At 36.3% G+C, this 19,010-nt stretch overlaps 1 protein-coding gene across 1 annotated transcript in view; it reads left to right on the top strand.

The window, feature by feature from the left end:
* Positions 1 to 19,010, top strand: part of MALRD1 (MAM and LDL receptor class A domain containing 1) — a 296,432-nt gene that overhangs the window by 143,275 nt on the left and 134,147 nt on the right. Inside the window, exons 24-27 of the mRNA XM_071805517.1 lie at positions 1,738 to 1,848; positions 2,715 to 2,928; positions 8,065 to 8,312; positions 13,335 to 13,632. Coding sequence (XP_071661618.1) covers positions 1,738 to 1,848; positions 2,715 to 2,928; positions 8,065 to 8,312; positions 13,335 to 13,632 — 871 coding nt within the window. The remainder of the gene's footprint in view (positions 1 to 1,737; positions 1,849 to 2,714; positions 2,929 to 8,064; positions 8,313 to 13,334; positions 13,633 to 19,010) is intronic.

Consider the following 19,010-nt stretch of genomic DNA (forward strand, 5'->3'; position numbering starts at 1 on the left):
CTGTGTTTCTATGGCTTTCAAAAATATTGATTATGTGTCACTTTATTGTGCTATCTTGGTTTGAATATCTGTTGATTGGAACCATTTTTTTCTGTTTTCTGGCCTCTGAGTTGGCATGGGTAACTACCAACTGTAACAAGGTGTTAGATGTGCTTTTTCAACAAACTTCGACGTAGTCAAAATGCATAGGGCTTCAAAGCACATTAAGGTACAGGGAAGCCTTGTATGTTAATAGCACAAAAATTTACAGGCATACTTCAAAATTATAATGTTTAGCGTGATATTATAGAAAAAATGAATTTCTGATTAAGGAATTGGATTTATAAATGAGTAGGTAATTTACAGTGTATGTAAAAGCATATATGTATGTGTCTATATAGTCACATGCACATCTATATTCATGTAAATAAATAGATTGTATGTCAATGTAAGAAAAACTTTTTGTTATTCAGCACGATTTTTTCTCTCAATTATATCTTGGTTCCTTTTTCTCTCCAATTTATTTTCTTTCCCCTAAAGTTCCTGTCTTCTGTGGGCAGTTCTTGTCTATAAAGCCAGGTGTCACTTTGTTTTTTCTGTTCAATTTAATATATTACACCTGTTTGTTTCGTTCACCTGGAATGAAATCTCTTCAGTGTGAGGATCTGCTCTTTGCTTGGCAGAACTTTCCTGTATGCGATATCATATACATGCAGGGCACTGCATACATTTTCAAAAATTACCTGTTTTATTTTCATTAAGATGAAAAATGTCTGAGCTGCACTAAGAAGATTATGCAGAGTAGCAATAAATCCTTGAAAGTGGAAGTGGTTAAGGCAACAGGTGAACTGACATTTTGCTCCATGAGTACTGGCTGGAGACACAGCTCGACACACTTCATCAAACGCCCGTCTTGTTATTGTCAGCTCAGTTGAATTTGGATGTCCAGGATGTTGGAGCAAAGCATATTTAGGACTTTGTGCTCAAGTCTAAAAGTGTCGCCTTTCCCCAGATCAATGCCTATCGACAGGGGTTAAGGGCATTTGTGAGTCTTCCATTGCCTAAATAGATGAAATTTGTTTTTCAGAAGAAAATAACAAGTTTTTAGCTGTAGAACAAAAAACATTGTTTCCCAAGAGTAAGGACAAGGAAATCTGTCTCTGAATGGAGTAACTTAATGGATGCATGAACTAATATATTTTTCAATAACTCTTATTGTTAGTCACTTTTCCATTTTTAAAAATGGATCCAAATCCATTAATTAGCCATTTTTATTTGTGGCTAGCCAGTCTGGATAATTTAATGGGATAAGTTAGTCCACGTAAGGCTGTGGACTGAGTAAGTTTATGAGGAGATCAGAAAATCTTAAAGTGTTATTTTCTTAGAATAGTCATTTACACTGGAATATTGCTCTGCAACAGATTGGACATTAGCAAGAGTCCTCAGTGAGATGGTGGTTGGTCACTGGAACAGGTTCCTCAGGGAAATGGTCATGGTACCAAGCCTGTCAGATTTCAAGGAATGGCTGGATGAAGCTCTGAATCATATGGTTCAGTTTTATGTAGTCCTGTGAGGAGCAGGGAGTTGGACCTGATGATCCATATGGGTTGCTTTCAAGTTGAGATATTCTGTGATATTTAATGGTGGTATAGAGATAAGTAGCACAAGATATTCTTGCATTGTTGTATACAATTAAGGAACATATGGTGAACTGGTAATGGAAAGATTTTTTGTGACCTACAATTATTTGCTCTTTAGGTACTCTGTAAAACCAGTAACAAGACTTCTAAACTGTGGACTCAAAGTCGTAGCCAAGGTCCCCAGTGGAACAGAGCAGAAGTGTTCTTAGGAATTCGTTCAAATTTTCAGGTGTGTATTCCCATAGCACTTGCTCTAGACAGCTGGCTTAAGGTACTTTTATATTATGCATTCTTCACTTCCTAATTTCCTTTTTCACCCCATATACATACTGTACCTTCCCTTCTGAGCAACAAAAGTAATCTTTTTCGTTGTCTGATTATCTGAACTGGACATGAGCTTTTGGAAATTTCTCACTCCCCTTTGATCTCAGACTGATATCCATTTTTAAGATGGAGAATGTCTCCTACCTTTGAATCAAACTCAAGTTAAGATATTCCACTTCCTTCGCCTTAGTGTGTAGTAGTATTACATCTGGTTTAGGAAAAGAATCTTGAGCATGAAATTGGTTTTGAAACATGAACTGCTCCTTAAGCCTCTTGGAGATACTTATTCATGGATATACCATGCCTAGTTGTATCCTCCTAAAAAAATAGGCAGCCAGGAACATATTTAAAAATGTGTTACATTCCTTGTAACATCTATCTTGGATGGCTTTTAACAAAACTTTCTTTTACATTGATGGGAATAACTGATGAATGACTCTGACTAGTCTTTTTCTTTCTTACTTTGCAGAAGTAGGTGGAAACCTTGCTATTAATTCAGGGGGAGTGTGGACTAGTGTTTTTTCGTGTTGCTCACTTTCTTTCCTTTTGTTTTTACTTGGTTGACGTTAGAAGGTGGTCCTTCAATAACTACAATTACAGATGTGTACAAGCAGTGGTACAAGCTTTCATAGAACTGTGCAGTAAGAACTGATGACTTTGTATTCCAAGATGTGAAGGACCATCATAGTCTCTGTTTTATTCATTTTGCATGTATAAGGTTTTCTATATCTTAACAGTGTCTTACTGTAATAGCTCTGTAATTTTTATTAGATTGTTCTCAGGGCAAAACATGGTGTCAGTTACATGGGAGACGTGGCAGTGGATGATATTACCTTCGAAGATTGTTCCCCTTTGCTCATCTCAGGCAGACCTTGCACATCAGAGGAATTCACATGTGCCAACAAGCACTGCATCCCAAAGGATAATCTGTGTGATTTTGTAAATGACTGCGCAGATAACTCAGATGAGAGCCTTACTATTTGCAGTAAGTATGGTAGATTTTTAAATATAATTATCATAAACAATTGCCTATGGTGAAATATTGCTACTTGAATACTGTTGCCAGTTCATCAGCTAAGAAAGCAAACAAGAAGGTAATAATTTAATTCTATTCCTTGACTTTTAAGGATTTGAAATTACTATTATTTAATTGTAAATCATATGATAGAAAATAAGAAGAGAGGTTAGTGAATTTCTTAAAATAACTCAGAAAGCAGGTGATTTTAAAAGCAGAATAAAAATCTTCTGATATCCATATTAAAAGGATGTATTAAGGCTGAAAGTACTTGAAGCGTAATACCTTTGGGATATGAGAGACCTACTTCCTTTGATATTTCAAGGATTGTCAGGTCTCGTAGCAAATCATTTTAATCTGAATACTGTGCAATTTTAGTTTTACAAGCAATATCAAGAAACAACATCTGAAGTATCAGATTCAAAGAATGATGTTTCATAGCAAATGGACTCTTCTCTGGAGGAAATGGATCACAACATATAGTACTAACACTTTGTTTTTTCCAGTACAATTGTGGGAAATGTGCACACAATCAAATCTGCATTGTTTGGTACTGTATGAACAGTTGCCTCATTTTTTTTGAGACTATGAATGCAGTTTACGAAATTTCCAGTGAATACAATTCTATGAAGCAAAGATATGCTGATATCCTGTGAAGCTAAGGAACATAGCCAAGGGACTGTGTAATTCCAACTATTTCTGTACTATTAAACTTCTCGGTGATTTCCAGACTGGGAATAAGATGTCATTAAGCTATATGGAGACCAGCTCTGATCTTCTGCAACTTTAAATTACTTATGTTATTTTCTGATATACTTCTGCGTACTTATTTTCTGAAACATTTAAAGACTGTTTGCCAATGATTTTTTTTTGAGTTCTCCAGTTTGTCTGTGTTTACCATGAAACACCACCAGCCAAGTACAGAATGAAGCATTAGGGGCAAGATGATTCAAATGATTTAATGGGATTTAGTTCTGCAGTCCTCTAAAGTATTTCTTTCTGATTCCCCGTTGGAAAAAAGGTGAACTGATACAGTCCAACAACGAAAATACTTTACTGTAAAGTGCTTTATAAACTTTTTTATTAAGTTTAAAAAAATGTATAAAAAACAAAACCAAAACAAAAAAACCCCACCTTCCTTGGCTGCATTTCAACAGGAAGCTTTACAATGAAATATCATGGAGTCTTAAGAGCACGGGGTAATTACTGGAGTGAAACTTCTGTATCAACATGGATTTTACCTCAGATAAAAAAATCCCATTTCATAATGTCTAGTTGTGCTGTAAAACACTTGGTGACCAATTATGACATTCTTCTTTTGGGCTGGAAGTGCTTTGTTCAATAACATTTTCAATATCAGTGTCAGGAATTAGACTTAGCTTTGCCTTCATTTTTTTCCTTTTCTTTTTTTTCCCCAATTTTGAATAGTTATGCAGCTTTACATTTCCACTGTATGCTGAAAAATCTGGGGTTTCTTTTATTGGTGTTGACTGCCTTATATGTTTAATAAAGTATAAATATATAACACTTGCTGATAATATATCTAACAGAAAAATGCTAGTTCTGTTTTCACAGCTTTTTCATGAGGCAGGCTGCCTCAAAAGAGTATATAATTATAGGAAACACTTATTTCCACTCTTTGTGAAGTTGTGAAGTTTTTTTTTGTTCCTTGGAGCCATCAGAGAAGAGTTGTTTCCTCTCTGCTGAATCGCAGAACAGTAGCTTGAAAACCTCAGACTCAGAAGCCTGAAGAAGGCTTTAGTAGGGGAAAGCATGATAGATCAAGGCATAGGAAACAAGAAATAGGCTGTTTTGCCTGGGTATGGCAGTTGTGTTTAAAAACCATGAAAACTGTGTAGCTTCAAGACATCTCCAAAATACCTTTAAGCAGTAGAACTTCCTGGATTGCCAGTTGTAGCTGTAGATGTTTGCTATGTTCATGAAGAGTCATCATATCTTAGTTAATGAAATTTTTCTGCTCTGTGTTGAAAGAAACTAGTCTCTGATCTCCATAATATTCGTCAAGTCCAATTAGCAAACCTAGATAAAGCCAGTGTTGCTGAGATATAAACTAAGCCTTACAAAGCTGTTAAATTGCTATTGCGTCCTCTGTGCCTTGGGTTTTTTTTCTTTGTAGAGGGCTCTTTTTAGCTAGTTGCGTGACATCACTACTGTAAAATAAGTCAAGTCCACATTTTAACAGAAATACTGATTAGTCAAATCTTTAGAAATTATTCCATTAGATACAGAATGAGTGATCCATTGTCAGAGTTTTCTTTAAGTACAGTGTCGCTAGTACTATTTTCTTTCTACATGTATATGAGAACAAAAAAAACCACAACAGTTCTGGAGAGGTAGTTGGTGGTAGCACTCTTTCGACCTGGTTCAGAAACTGCTGCGGTTTGCCTTATGCTGCTTGAGGTTATCAGTATATCAAAGGAAGGTCTCTGAGGCAGTTCTGGTTAGATTGAGCTGGGCATGCCTCCTTGAGGTAAAAATGGTGTTTTATGAGACCCAGTAAATTAATTTTTGTGAAAATGATTGTGGAGCAGTAGTGGTTATCCAGCCTGAAATATGGATTAGTGTCAATGCGGGTGACTGTACTTGGTAGATGTTTGGGTTTGTCTGAACTTGGTTAATATTTGGTTTAGCTCCCCAGTGTGCTTGTGAAGCAAATCTCTCTTTTTTTTCTGTTTATTATTATTTGATTTGCATTATATAGTGTGCTGAGGCATATGACCTAGCCTCCTTTCATTAGAAAATCTATTGAAAGATGAGCTCCAGGAGGGTATCAAAGGTATTCTGAGCACTAGTGGTCATTCAGCCCTCAGGATCAGCCTATACCACCTCAGTCCTCTTTCCTTCCCCACCCCCCTAAATGTCACTAGGTCCTCAGCATCAGGTGTTTTGCTCTACAGATCTGCTCCTATAGCTCTGTACTTCTTATTCATCTCAACACAGCTATTGGGAATAATACAATTTAAAATAGTTTCAATTTTGCTCCTTTTAGTTACTTGGTTTATTACAAAGACTCATTAGATCTTTTGTGATCAATATAATACAATTCATATACTTACTGTTGAGTGTTCTTCTTGAATTATTAAACTCTGATCTAGTAGACTAATTCAACAGCCCTGTGTCACTGCTCTGCAGACAAAAGGATTGACTTTGCTTTTGTACTTCATTACTAAGAGTTCACAGTTCTTCACAGAAGTGCCTACTACCGAAGATTTAATATGCAAATGCACAGTCGTCTGCCTGTAACTTTAGCTTCTAAGCAGGCTGCCTGAGTTCTCTTTTTTGTCAGTGGAGTGACTCACTTCCAGGCTGAAGTTCACGTAATTTAAAGTTGGTTGTTTGAGTTAGATTAGATAAATTGTCCTATAGATATGACTATTTTTCTTTGTTGACTATAAAGATGTCCTACAAGGACATCTAAATTTAGATTGGGTAACATGCAATATATACAGCATTAGCAGGCATTTTCACTGCTCATACCTTTAAAATAAAATGGTCAGTTGCATACATGAATTTTATTGACTCACGATGGAATTTATAAGTAATTGGAGGAATTTCTTTAACTTGGTTACTGAAATATTAAGTAACTAAATGAACATAGAGCATAAGATAAGGAATTACAGATTTTATGGGCAGTTAAATTCAGTTGAGGTAGACTATAATCTATATTTTGCATAAATGATAATTATGTAATTTAATAACTCAAGTTTGGGTTTTTTAATTGTTATTTCAGATGGCATCATGTTTTCAGACAGAGGTAAAGGATAGTGAAACTATTTTTGCTAAATAGTCCATATTTTTAAGAAGAAGGTTCCAGCTTTTTTCACCCTTATGACCTCTACAAAAAAAAAAAAAAGAAAAAGAAAAAAAAAAGCAAGGAAGAAATCTTTCCTCTGATGTCAGTGTGAAATTTTAGAGGTAGTTGTATGTACTAATTGTATGTACTAATGCATGGACTTCTTGGCCTTCTGATTACTGAAGTTTCCAACCAGCTGTCAATTAAATAGAGACACTTTTAAGTGACTGAGCTTTATCAGACCTCAGAAGAGGCTCAGGTTCTGTTTATATTTTAAGAGAGAGCTTTTGTCACTTCTTATATGGTGAGACCAAATAATTCATACAGTTTATGAATTTATCTTCAAAACTCTTTCCTTTCCAGCAATAGTAGTAAGAATACACAGAGCACACTTGAAAGTCTCTTGAAGGTTCTAGCAAAATTCCAGGTGATTTCAGCAAATTTCATTTTCTTTGGTAAGAGTTACAATGAGGTTATAGACGCACAGAAGAAAAATATTTACAACTTAAACTTCTGGAGTGGTGCAACTGACTTAACTTTAACTTACATAGTCAGTTGATTAACCATGCTGGTTTTTTTTGACACTTGAGACTTGAAAATCAGTTAAAAGCATGCATGTTATGTCATAAAAAATGACCAAAATTATGACAGCTTTCTTTTTTCTAGTTATTAAATACAATTCAAGAAAAAATTTAATCATCTGTGCATACTGGCTAAGAAAATACTTGTGTGAATTCTGGAAACATGCAAAAGTAAACTGTCTTTGGGTGTGATTCAGCTGAAAGCACACTTACATCTTTGTTTTACCTGTATGCGTTTGTAGCGAGGCTATGTCTTTATGGTGCTCAATACATCCATTTGGTTTTCTGTTCCCTAAATATAGACATTTGTTACAATTTTCAGCACCGTAGGGGTCTCACCTGGCCTCAACGTGTTCCTCCAATGAGACCCTGGTTTTCTGCAGATTTCTTTGATGCCCGGTGGAGGGCACCAATTCTGCTTATGAGGCCCTAAAGAGCTATTCAGCTCAGAATTTAGGTTGCTAAATTCTGTTACTTTTATACCAAGGACTCTGCTGTCTATAACAACAAGAGCACCTACCTCATATATATGCAGTTTTATCCTGTACTATATCCTAGATCATTAAAAATGCTTTGTTAATCAGATACATTGGATATTATTTTTTCTATTGAAACATTATTTTTAACGGATAATTTGAGTACTAAGTTGTATATGTATCTAATCAACTTATTGAAAAAATATCTTTTCATGTGTGTGCAAATGTCTTTCAGGTAAATCTATTGGGCATTGCAATTTTGAGTTCGATCTTTGTGGATGGAAGCAAGATGAAAATGATGATTTTGACTGGAATCTCAGAACCAGCACTGTTACAAAATTGGGCAACAGACCAGCTACTGATCATACATTGCAAGACCCATCTGGTCATTATATTTTGATAAAGAGTTCATTTCTTCAGCTACCAGGACAGAAAGCCAGAATTTCTAGTCCTGTCCTAAGCAGAAAGAATAGAAACTGCAAGGTATGTGGGGATGTGGTACTGGCAGGAATGTAGAATGTGATTTCTAAATTACGCCAAGATAACATTCCTGAAATGAATGAAGATGATCACTGAAATATTTCTTGAGAAAAAACATGTTCTAGAACAGTCAGGACCTGACCTTATTTCCTGGAAATCATAACACAACATGTATCTTGCTGTGGGAGAGGAACGATTTCTGTAAGTAAATAAGTACTCTGGGAGATCTGGATGAAGTTGACGGTGAAAACAGCACCTGATTTAGAATTTCTTGTGTGACACCAGCCTTGAGTAGCACACAACTATGTAATTGTTTGTGATTTTATGGAGAATATGTGTATAAATACAGTAGCAATTCACTTTCCAGGAGCACAACTATAAATGGAAGGACACACACCAGAAAGCTTTGTCACTGACTCTCCTCTAGAGAATGGGGAAAAGTAAGCCTTTATTTTCCAAAACACATAAGTGCATCACATTGTTTAGAGCTTGGTCATTTCTCTGCAAACCTGGATTTAAAACTTTTCTAGTTTGTATTTACATAAGACTCACTACTCACAAGGAAAATAAAAACCTGTAAAGAGTTTGTCTGAAACTTAGGAAGAGTTCTGCTTATGCTTGAGATTTCTAAGCAGTTCATTTGATTGAAATTCTTGTGATTGTTTGAAAACTCCCAAAACTCTTTAGAATTAATAAAGTCAGGAAGTAGTAAACATAAATGGCTCGATTTTATGATCCAAACAAAATTTGACTAATTTCAATATATGAGTAGCAAAACTTAAGCTAGCCATTATAAAAGATCTTCAAAATTTGAGCCATGATCTCATGTTTTCTAAGTTAATTTTCTGTATTGCCTAAAACATAATTTTTTTCAAAAAATCTGCTCACATAAGCTTGCAGATGTTTACTTCTTTCTCTAGCTGCATATTTGAAAATATCCCTTTCTCAATTTTATCTGGTTGTAAGCTTGAAAAATAACTTTTATGCTATTTGACTTCCATCAATAAAGCGTAAAACATGTATGCAAAGACAGGTGCACATCTGAATAGTTATGGTGTATCACACATTAAATTCAATGAAATTCTTGAATCGTAACTATGGGAACCAATTACTGAAAATTATTTACGAAACTCAACTTCTACAGATAAAACTTCTATATTAATGATACGGCCTGAAACAAACAGTCATGTTTACGGCATTTTATAGTGCTTTTTTGGAGGTTCTGACCAGTTCTGAAACATTCTTTTAGGCAACTGACCAAGGGAAGTGAAATTTCTGGTAAAGGATATTGTGTGAATGAAAAAAATTATTTCTAGACCCAGAGCTTGATCTTATCAGATCAGATCAGACAGTCCTTTAAAGTCCTCTATTCCTTTCTATGAATTTTTAGAGAAGCAAAAGGTGCATCATATGCTACAATAGGCTTAGTTTGGAATCTTAGGAACATTCAGGTCAATGGAAAATGTACATCAATGGGACAAGGGGTTTATGCAGAGAAAACAAATATGCATCAGCAAGTATAAAGGGGAACATATATTAAAAAAAATGTTTGTTCACAAAACTTTAACAAACCAAGTTGCATCTTCAAAAAGTATTGAAATCCAAGGCAAACAGCTTAAGTAGAAAGAAAGTTACACTATTCCAAAATAAATCTAGGAAATAAAAGGGACAATTCTACATCAAGTCATCAGTGATAAATGATTATACTATCTGGATATGCCAAACCATGAGAAAACCAGAAAATTTTCATAAACTTTCATGGAACAATAAAGAAATTGTATTGAAAGTACTTTAAAAAACTTTAAACAGATTATTTGGATTAGTGTTCACTGCACAACATTGTGCAGAGATACCAGCCTGAGACCTGCTGTTTAGAACCAGGGTTGAAGCAGCATTGTTGTAGACTAAGATGTCAAAATAGATGGTGTTGGAATGAAGTCTTAAATTTAATTCTAATAAGGAACTAAAAGCATAAGGCATATGATTCTGAGGGAATTTAAGAATGAAGTCAAAGAATTTTAATAAAAAATATGAAAGATGTCATTTAAAACAGCAATTGCATTATAGTATGCACAGCAGAGAGGGCACTGTTTATTTTTGAAAGTGTTATATTTTCTGTATATTTTTGCATTTTAATCATTCCAATTGTATTTCAGTATCAGAAAATTAATAACAAACAGAGCTAGTTGTTATAATTATTAACTTTCAAAAATCTATGATAAATTCTTCAGGATAGACCTGAAAAGGTCAAGTAGCCAAAAGATGAATGACAACACCCAGAGAACCTCGGAGAACTAAGACTAGAGAGCTAGCCTACACTCTGATGCAAAGCGAATTAAGTATGCGAATGAATATCACAGAATTGTTAGGGATTGGAAGGGACCTTAAAAGATCATCTAGTCCAATCCCACCACTGGAGCAGAAACACTTAGATGAGGTTATACAGGAAGGCGTCCAGGCAGGTTTTGAATGTCTCCAGAGAAGGAGACTCCACAACCTCCCTGGGCAGCCTGTTCCAGTGTTCAGTTGCCCTCACTGAGGAGAAGTTTCTTCTCATATTTAAGTGGAACCTCCTGTGTTCCAGTTTGTAGTCACTGCCCCTTGTCATTGGTTGTCACTCAGAATAGCCTGGCTCCATCCTCGTGACACTGACCCTTTACATATTTATAAACATTAATGAGATCACCCCTCAGTCTCCTCCAAGCTAAAGAGGCCCAGCTCCCTCAGCCTTTCCTCATAAGGGAGGTGCTCCACTCCCTTAATGATCTTTGTGGCTCTGTGCTGGACTCTCTCCAGGACTCTCTCCAGCAGTTCCCTGTCCTTCTTGAACTGAGGGGCCCAAAACTGGACACAATATTCCAGCTACGGTCTCACCAAGGCAGATTAGAGGGGAAGGAGAACCTCTTTCGACTTACTAAACACGCCCCTTCTAATACACCCCAGGATGCCATTTGCCTTCCTTGCCACAAGGGCACAATGCTGGCTCATGGTCATCCTGCTGTCCACCAGGACTCCCTGGTCCCTTTCCCCTGCATCACTCTCTAACAGGTCGTTCCTCAGCTTATACTGAGACCTGGGGTTGTTCTTGCCCAGGTGCAAGACTCTACACTTGCCCTTGTTATATTTCATTAACTTTTTCCCCGCCCAACTCTCCAGCCTGTCCAGGTCTCACTGGATGGCAGCACAGCCTTCTGGTGTGTCAGCCACTCCTCCCAGCTTGGTGTCATCAGCAAACTTGCTGACAGTGCACTCTATTCCCTCATCCAAGTCATTGATGAATATATTGAATAATACTGGTCCCAGTACCGACCCTTGAAGGACGTCACTATATACAGGCCTCCAGCTAGACTCTGTTCCATTGACCACGACTCTCTGGCTTCTGTCCTTCAGCCAGTTCACAGGCCACCTCACTACCCAATCATCCAGTCCACACTTATTCAGTTTAGCTGTGAGGATGCTGTGGGAGACTCTGTCAAATGCTTTACTGAAATCAAGATAGACCACATCCACTGCTTTCCAATCTTCTATCCACCTCATTATGTCCTCATAAAAGTCTATGAGGTTGGTTGAGCATGACTTCCCCTTGGTGAATCCATGTTGACAGCCCCTAATGATCCTCTTATCCTTGATATACCTTGAGATAGCATCAAGGATAAGTTGTTCCATCACCTTCCCAGGGATGGAGGTGAAGCTGACCAGTCTGTAGTTACCCAGGTCCTCCTTCAACTGAGATCAATGCTGAGAATGTGAAAAACATCATATAGTTTAAAGATACGCAGACCTCATTTAAAGAAGGTTTTTAAAATAAATAGAGTAGTTGCAGGACAGGAAATGGGCAAGTGAATAGAAATATTTGCATACAAGAAAATTGACTTATGAAACCTGTATTTGACTTCTTCATTGCACAGGAGACATTCTGAAAGTGAACATAATAAATCTTTTAAAAGAATTTTACACAAAGCTCTTGGTGGCTTTACTAATCAATAATTAGAGAAAATCAATTAAATAGAAACATGTTAGGTTTTTTTTAGAAAATAGTACATTTATGCCATACAATAGACTGTAGAAGCCTGTAAAATCCTATAGCACCAGGTAACAGAAAGGGCCATGACTTTACATTTACATAGGTATCATAGTATTCACTATTATGTTTTTATAGCTATAATAAATAAGATATAGTTTTCATTCTTTAGGGCTTGTGCTATGCATTAGACTAGGAAGAAATTTGAGCTACAGACATGTTCTTGCATATTTTAGTACAAATAACTTTCCTTCAGGAGTCTGTATCATACTTGGAAATACTCTGACCTTTGTCAGAAACAAGATATTGAACTAAGTATTAATTTGATCAAATACATACATTCCTTTGTTGCTCTTGATTTGAAAATAACTGAGAGCGGTTAATGGTCATTTATTTTCTGTGTTCTGCATGTGCTTGATCTTACTTCAGTGCTTCATAATTTGTTTTCCCCACTTTTACTAAAAGAAAAATGTCCCTGTTTGCTAATCCAAGAACCTCTTATGGGTTTTTTTTAACCTGTGGTTTTTTTTTTTTTTTTTTTTTCTGCAGTCTGGGTAGAAGTTTTGCTCACATATTAGATTAGAGAAGACTATTTTTTAATTACACATTCTATAATGTAGCACAAACACATTTACAAACAGAAAAGTGTTCAGTAAACTGAAGTTACTTCTCAATATTTTAAGTGGCACTGCTCCGTTCCTCTGTTTTCTTATATATTTTCATTCTTTTACATTTATATACAACAGTTATTCAAAAGAAATGTAAGATCAGCTGTCACAGTCTTGTAATGCTGGCTTCTACGTTCGACTTATGGAATAGTTCAAAAATTTTCACTAGTAAGTCATTTAGTGTGTGCCTTAATTAAATTGGTTTTGAATCAGTAAAATTAAAGACTATTTTGAATGCCACTAATGATGCTCCATTTAATAATTAGGGTATGTACAAGAGCAGAATGCATCTAAAGTCATCTATTTTATACTTGATGCTATTGCTCTTGCTTTCAGATAATTTTCTATTACTATATGTATGGATCTCATGTTGGATCATTGATTGTCTACCAGAGGACTATGTTGGAACATGAAAAAATTCTCCTTAATCTTACTGGAAACCAGGGAAATTTCTGGCAGAGCAAGACACTTACCCTGTCTGGAGACACAGATGAAGATTTCCAAGTTGTCTTTGAAGGGATAGCTGGAAAAGGTCCTAAAGATGGCATAGCCCTTGATGACCTCACATTTTCCAGGGATTGCTTACCATTCCAGGAGTTTTTACCTGCAGAACCCACAATGCTGCCTCCAACAGGTATGTTCCTGCTGTGGACAAGAGGTCTGTGTAAGTCTGGAAAGAATAAATAACAGCATTGCTTTCATGTCTTTCTTTCTCTTTCGAAAGAGAAACCAAATGCATTGCTTGCTAAAGACATGCTTTTAAGTAGCTCTTTACATTTCTAATAATATTTTTTTTATGGAATAATTGTTTGAGTAATGCATCAACACTTATGAATCTGGAAGACCTTTTGTCCAGCCATGTATACTTAGACCATATCCTGCTTATTTAGGTGAGAATATAAGTTGTAAAATGTAGTTATTGTAAAATAAATAACTGAGAATGGAACAGAGCCAATATGGATAGATTGCAATAAGACCAGAAGGCTTTCATGCTTTTTTTGGCTAGGGGAAATTCCTACTGATACCATTTAGGCAGCATATCCATCTTCTTCCCATGTGATGTGGTGGCAGCATTGGTGCAATTGTCTGCATCATCCCTACTTACTGCACAAAGGAAATAAGACGCAGAAAAATAATAAATTTCTAATAGCTACGGATCCAAATAACTCCAAGGTAAGAGCTACTTCTGAAAGCACTGATATCATTCATTACTAATATTTCCTTGAACACAAATTTCTTTCCTCCTTCCGCATTTGTCACCAGAATTACTGAAATGTAAACTCCCAAAGTGGAATTCAGGAGATGCATTTTGTTCTGGGCCTACTACAAATTTCCTGCATGGCTGCAGCAAGTAATTTTATCTCACTTCTCTGTCTTTCTAATCAATAAAACAAAGTTAATATTTCCCAATGTCAAGGACTTCTGGGAGAATGAACCATTAATTTATGTGAGTTGGTTTGCTTTGTTACTTTTGCGAATGAGTAGCCTTTCTCTTCAGGATGTCATTAGGCACTGCTCAGGCACTGGGAAATAACACTGATGAGACTACATCAAACCTAAGAAATTGCACTGTACACAAGGTAAACAGTAAAGATATGGGCAATGTTTGCCAGATATATCTTCAATAAGTTACCAGATAGAGTATGTAGTATTGGCTTCCCACTTCTGTCAAAACAGTCATGGAAATTTATTGCAAATTAGATTGGTATTTTAAAGTTCAACTTTATATGAATGTAGTCCCTAGAGGAACACTAGCTGAGACTTCTGATTCTATATTTTTGAAGTTTTCAGGCTCTGTCCCCTTAATGGTAGATGCAAGTCCCTGTGGCAGTGTTATAAATTTTAAAAGCTTTGGTTTTGATAGTAAAGGATGTTCCAAAACACTTTTATGATGTATATAATAAAAAAGCTACTAAAAATTCAGGAAAAAGCCACCAGAGACAGATTTCTTGGTGTTGCTCATCTAAGATGTACTTTGTGAACTTTGTAGATTCACAACACTGAGATAATGGTCTAAATTCATCCTTATAGTGAATCATTTTTTCTATACCAACAAATTTCACTTGTCCTGGATAAGAGTTAACATTAGTCACCGAGGGTTCCAGTTTACAGCTACTATTCAGCAGTGATACCTGTTTGGATCGTTGCTTGAAATACAGGCTTAGGAACCTGAGTATGAAATTTACTCCTGCCTACAGAAATGTTCTGAACAGTGGCAGTATGTATGCTGGAGGCTCTGAAAAGTGCTCTGTGATGTACCTTTATAAACTAGAGCCACATAGAATGACCGTGATGATCAGCAGCAAAAATTTGGACTCCCGAAGTTCTCTGCTTATATGCAGAGACAAGGGAGAGTTTAACCAAAAGTGAAACACTTATATCCACTGCTCAAATTTTTTGAAGTTCCTGCAAATGAAAAACATGATGCAGCAGGGATCCGCTCCTTTCTTGTCTCCAGCTAAAGAGAATATTTGCTAAGAAAGCTGAAATATTTTCTCTCTAAGAGATTCATAGCATTTGAGGTCTCTTGTCATAACTTGATAATGCAGATTGGATACTGATGGATATATTTGTAGCTGGCTAATATGCTTCCTCTACTATATTTGGGTATGTTTCCTTTTCTCAGGACTTGCAAGGAATGTTTCCTTTATTTTAGGGACTCAAACGCACAATGATTAGTAACTGTCATAATGTTCTCATCCCCTTCACCCACACGAAGTTTGGTTATTCAGTATTCTTTCTCACAGTTCAAAGAGCTTGCTTTGTAATTTTTATGACATACCAACCTATACCTGGTATTCTGCAAAATGAACAAAACACATTAAAAAAAATTGGATACAATTCCTTTTTAATGTCTTATTAAAAAAAAAAAAAGTCATAATTCACTGTAATGTCTACATCAAGGGAGATCCTTCTGAGTCTTATGAGCAATATCCCTGTGCAACACAGGTATACTAAAGTGATCTAAGCTTGTTATTTCTGCACATGGAATGTTATGGCAATGGATACAGTGTAAGGACTAAATAGAATAGAGTTGTTAAATGTTCTTGTCTGTGGCAGAGACATCACTGTTCAGAAGTATTCTTCCCTGGTTCTTTGTAAACTCTTTGAAGCTCTAAACATCAAAAAAAATGCATTCTAGGGGGGTTTTTTCTTCCGAACAAACATGCAGTAATAGCTAAAGGCTGAAAGTGTGCACTGAACAACTAGAAAAACAATTCTGAAAGTTAGGATTGTCATCTTCTGTACACTGACAGCATGCTGTTGACTATCCTTATGATGCTCCTCAGCAACATCAATGTTGAAGCAGAAAGCTACTGAGAGCTGCTTAAAATGTTGTACCAGAGAAACAACAAACATAATTTTAGGCTGATTCTTACTGAATCTTTACTGCATAAATAGTGATGTATTGGGGGAACATCAGGTTTTGCTGATGTCCTACAGTGGTACTGTGTGTAGGAAATTACAAAGACAGTTTTGTTCTAACAGTTCTATTTATGTCTGTTGCTTTGTCCCTGTAGTGCGACCAGATTCTCAAATTAGACTCTGCCCCGTGTAAGGGACTGCCTGTATCCACATCAGCCCAGGAACAGCTCTTGGCCACACTGAACCCTGAAAAATTGTAATTCCAGCCTTGTTTCCTCTGAAAAAATTCAGACCTTTCGATGGACCTGGCAAGGTGGCAGGATAGTGTAGGTCAGGTAGCATATTGTCTCCACACTTAAACACTCTTTCACGCCATTACATTTCAAAGATGTAGTGACAGCTATTTTCTGTATGCTTTTTCCAGTAGAAGGGAGTTAATGGTTTTCAAGGTCATGGCCTTTTCAGAAGGCATTCACACCCTCTTCTTCTTCATACAGCAACCATAATTTCAAAAGGAGTTTTGTGGTCCCCCCAGGAATGTTCACAGATACTGTTTTACTACATCCACAAAATGCAAGACCATTGGCATGAGTCATGTTTTATACTTCTATTTTTTTTTTACAAAAGAGACATCATGAATTTGACAATAACTTCCATGATCTCCAAATTTCCTTATCATCTCTCTCCTTTCCCTCCTGAAGTATTGTTACTGGCTATAAAAATGGCAGATCCCTCCATCAGAGTTTCTGCTCATGTCTCCATACAATTTACCTGGGAATACAGCAGTTGCCAAGGACCGTCTGATCAGATTAGCGGCCTACAATGGAGAAAAGATATTCCCAGAGACAAGAGAACTGGTGGCTGCTGACTTCAGTTTTGTAAAGAGGACAGTTGTTATTTCCAACAAATTAAAAGAGATTCGCTGAAATGTTTTGCATGTCTTTAAGAACTTATGAGTATTCACAAGAGATCTCATCAAGGTCCATTTCACTTGATATCCTGTCTCCAGTGCTGTCAATGAGATGGTAAGCAAAAATCAAAAAAGAACAAGCAGCTATGATACTTCCTCCTAATGTTTCTTGTATTTCCTTTTTCAGAGTCCTTATGAACCACATGTGGTTTTCCATATGGAGTAGCCCTTAATGTATTTGCCTTCTGTATAGAATTTATTTTCCCTGGGAACACATTCAAAAGTTTAGCCCCCTCCCCATTTTTGGCAGCACATTGTACAGGTTTGCAACTTGCTGAGAAAGCAGCTCCATTTTTACCATGTCTCCTGTTTCATTATGTCTTTTACTGAAGGTGGTGGTGAACAGCAGATAAACCCACCTACTCTGTGTTGATCTCTATGCAATTGTCCTTACACAAAATTACACACTCAAGGAGTTACAATTTATTTCTTATATGGAAACTATTCCATAAGATTTTCTTTCTCTCAATATTTAAAAAAGTCTGCTATAATCTTTTGAGATTATAAAATCATGTCTGCTCATTTCCTAAATACTCTACACAAACAGTGGAATGATACTGTAGCAAAAGGATTGTTTTTCTCTTTACTTTCTTTCCTGATAAATCCTAAAGTTTTATTTGCTTTGCCCTTTTCGGTATTGGGCTGATGTGTTCCTGGAGTTATCTGCAGTACTCTCCTGTGTCACTCCTAAACAGTGATAGTGATTGTAGCTCATCACCTATATGTGAAGATGGGTTGTATTGTTCTGTGTAACTCAATTAACATTGCAATTCATTGCCAGTCACTCAGGATGTAATCCATTTGCTTGACAGTAGCTGTTTAGCTCTATTGCAGTTGTATAAGATACCTGGCACACTTGCTTGGGGCTGACAGATATGTTACAGGGACTATAGTAAAGTCCTCTGCCCTGCCATGATGGCTGATGTCAGGAAGGCTGCCCAGTGCGTAACAAGTGCTGGATATCGTCTCTTTCAGCAACTTCATTTTCACAAAATACTTTTCCTATCATTCATAGTTATTCCTAGCTCATATCACTAGCAGAGTTTCTTGAGTCATTACTGGTCTTCTATGAGTAAGCGTTAAAGAACACAGCCTTGCTACTTGTTGTTGTTGTTGACTGTTTTTGTTAGTTTGTGCGGTTTTTTTGCAGACAGGTTTTTGAATCATTTTAGAATAAACGTCTAATAAAAAAAATATAGAATTCAGCAACAGAGCTAAAATGAAAATGGAGACAAAGAATGGCAATAGTTAGGAAATCAGATTTGCCAAAACATTTTCATTTGAAATATTACCTAAAACTTTAAAGTGTACTCTAAAGACCAAAGGATATTGCTTATATTACTCTTTTGCAAATATAATTAGATTTATAAAAATTTAGAGACACATAAATAGAAATAACCTTGGCAGTTATTCTAACTAATATATAATTACAAGAACAATCACATTTTATGCTTCAGTGCAGAGTGCGGTCTCCTAGTGAAAAGAGGAAAAAATATGTCTTTATGCACAACTAATTAAACAACCAAGCATTTACATCTTTCTTTGAAGCAACCAACAGTGACCATTGTCTGAGAGAACAGGATGTCAAACATATAATATAGAATGTCTAAAGTACTTCAAAAACAGCTCGGGGGGGGTTGGTCGTCATGCATGCAGATGACTTGAATTTAAGTCCC

The sequence above is a fragment of the Patagioenas fasciata genome, chromosome 2, assembly GCF_037038585.1.
Source record: "Patagioenas fasciata isolate bPatFas1 chromosome 2, bPatFas1.hap1, whole genome shotgun sequence".
Classification (NCBI taxonomy): domain Eukaryota; kingdom Metazoa; phylum Chordata; class Aves; order Columbiformes; family Columbidae; genus Patagioenas; species Patagioenas fasciata.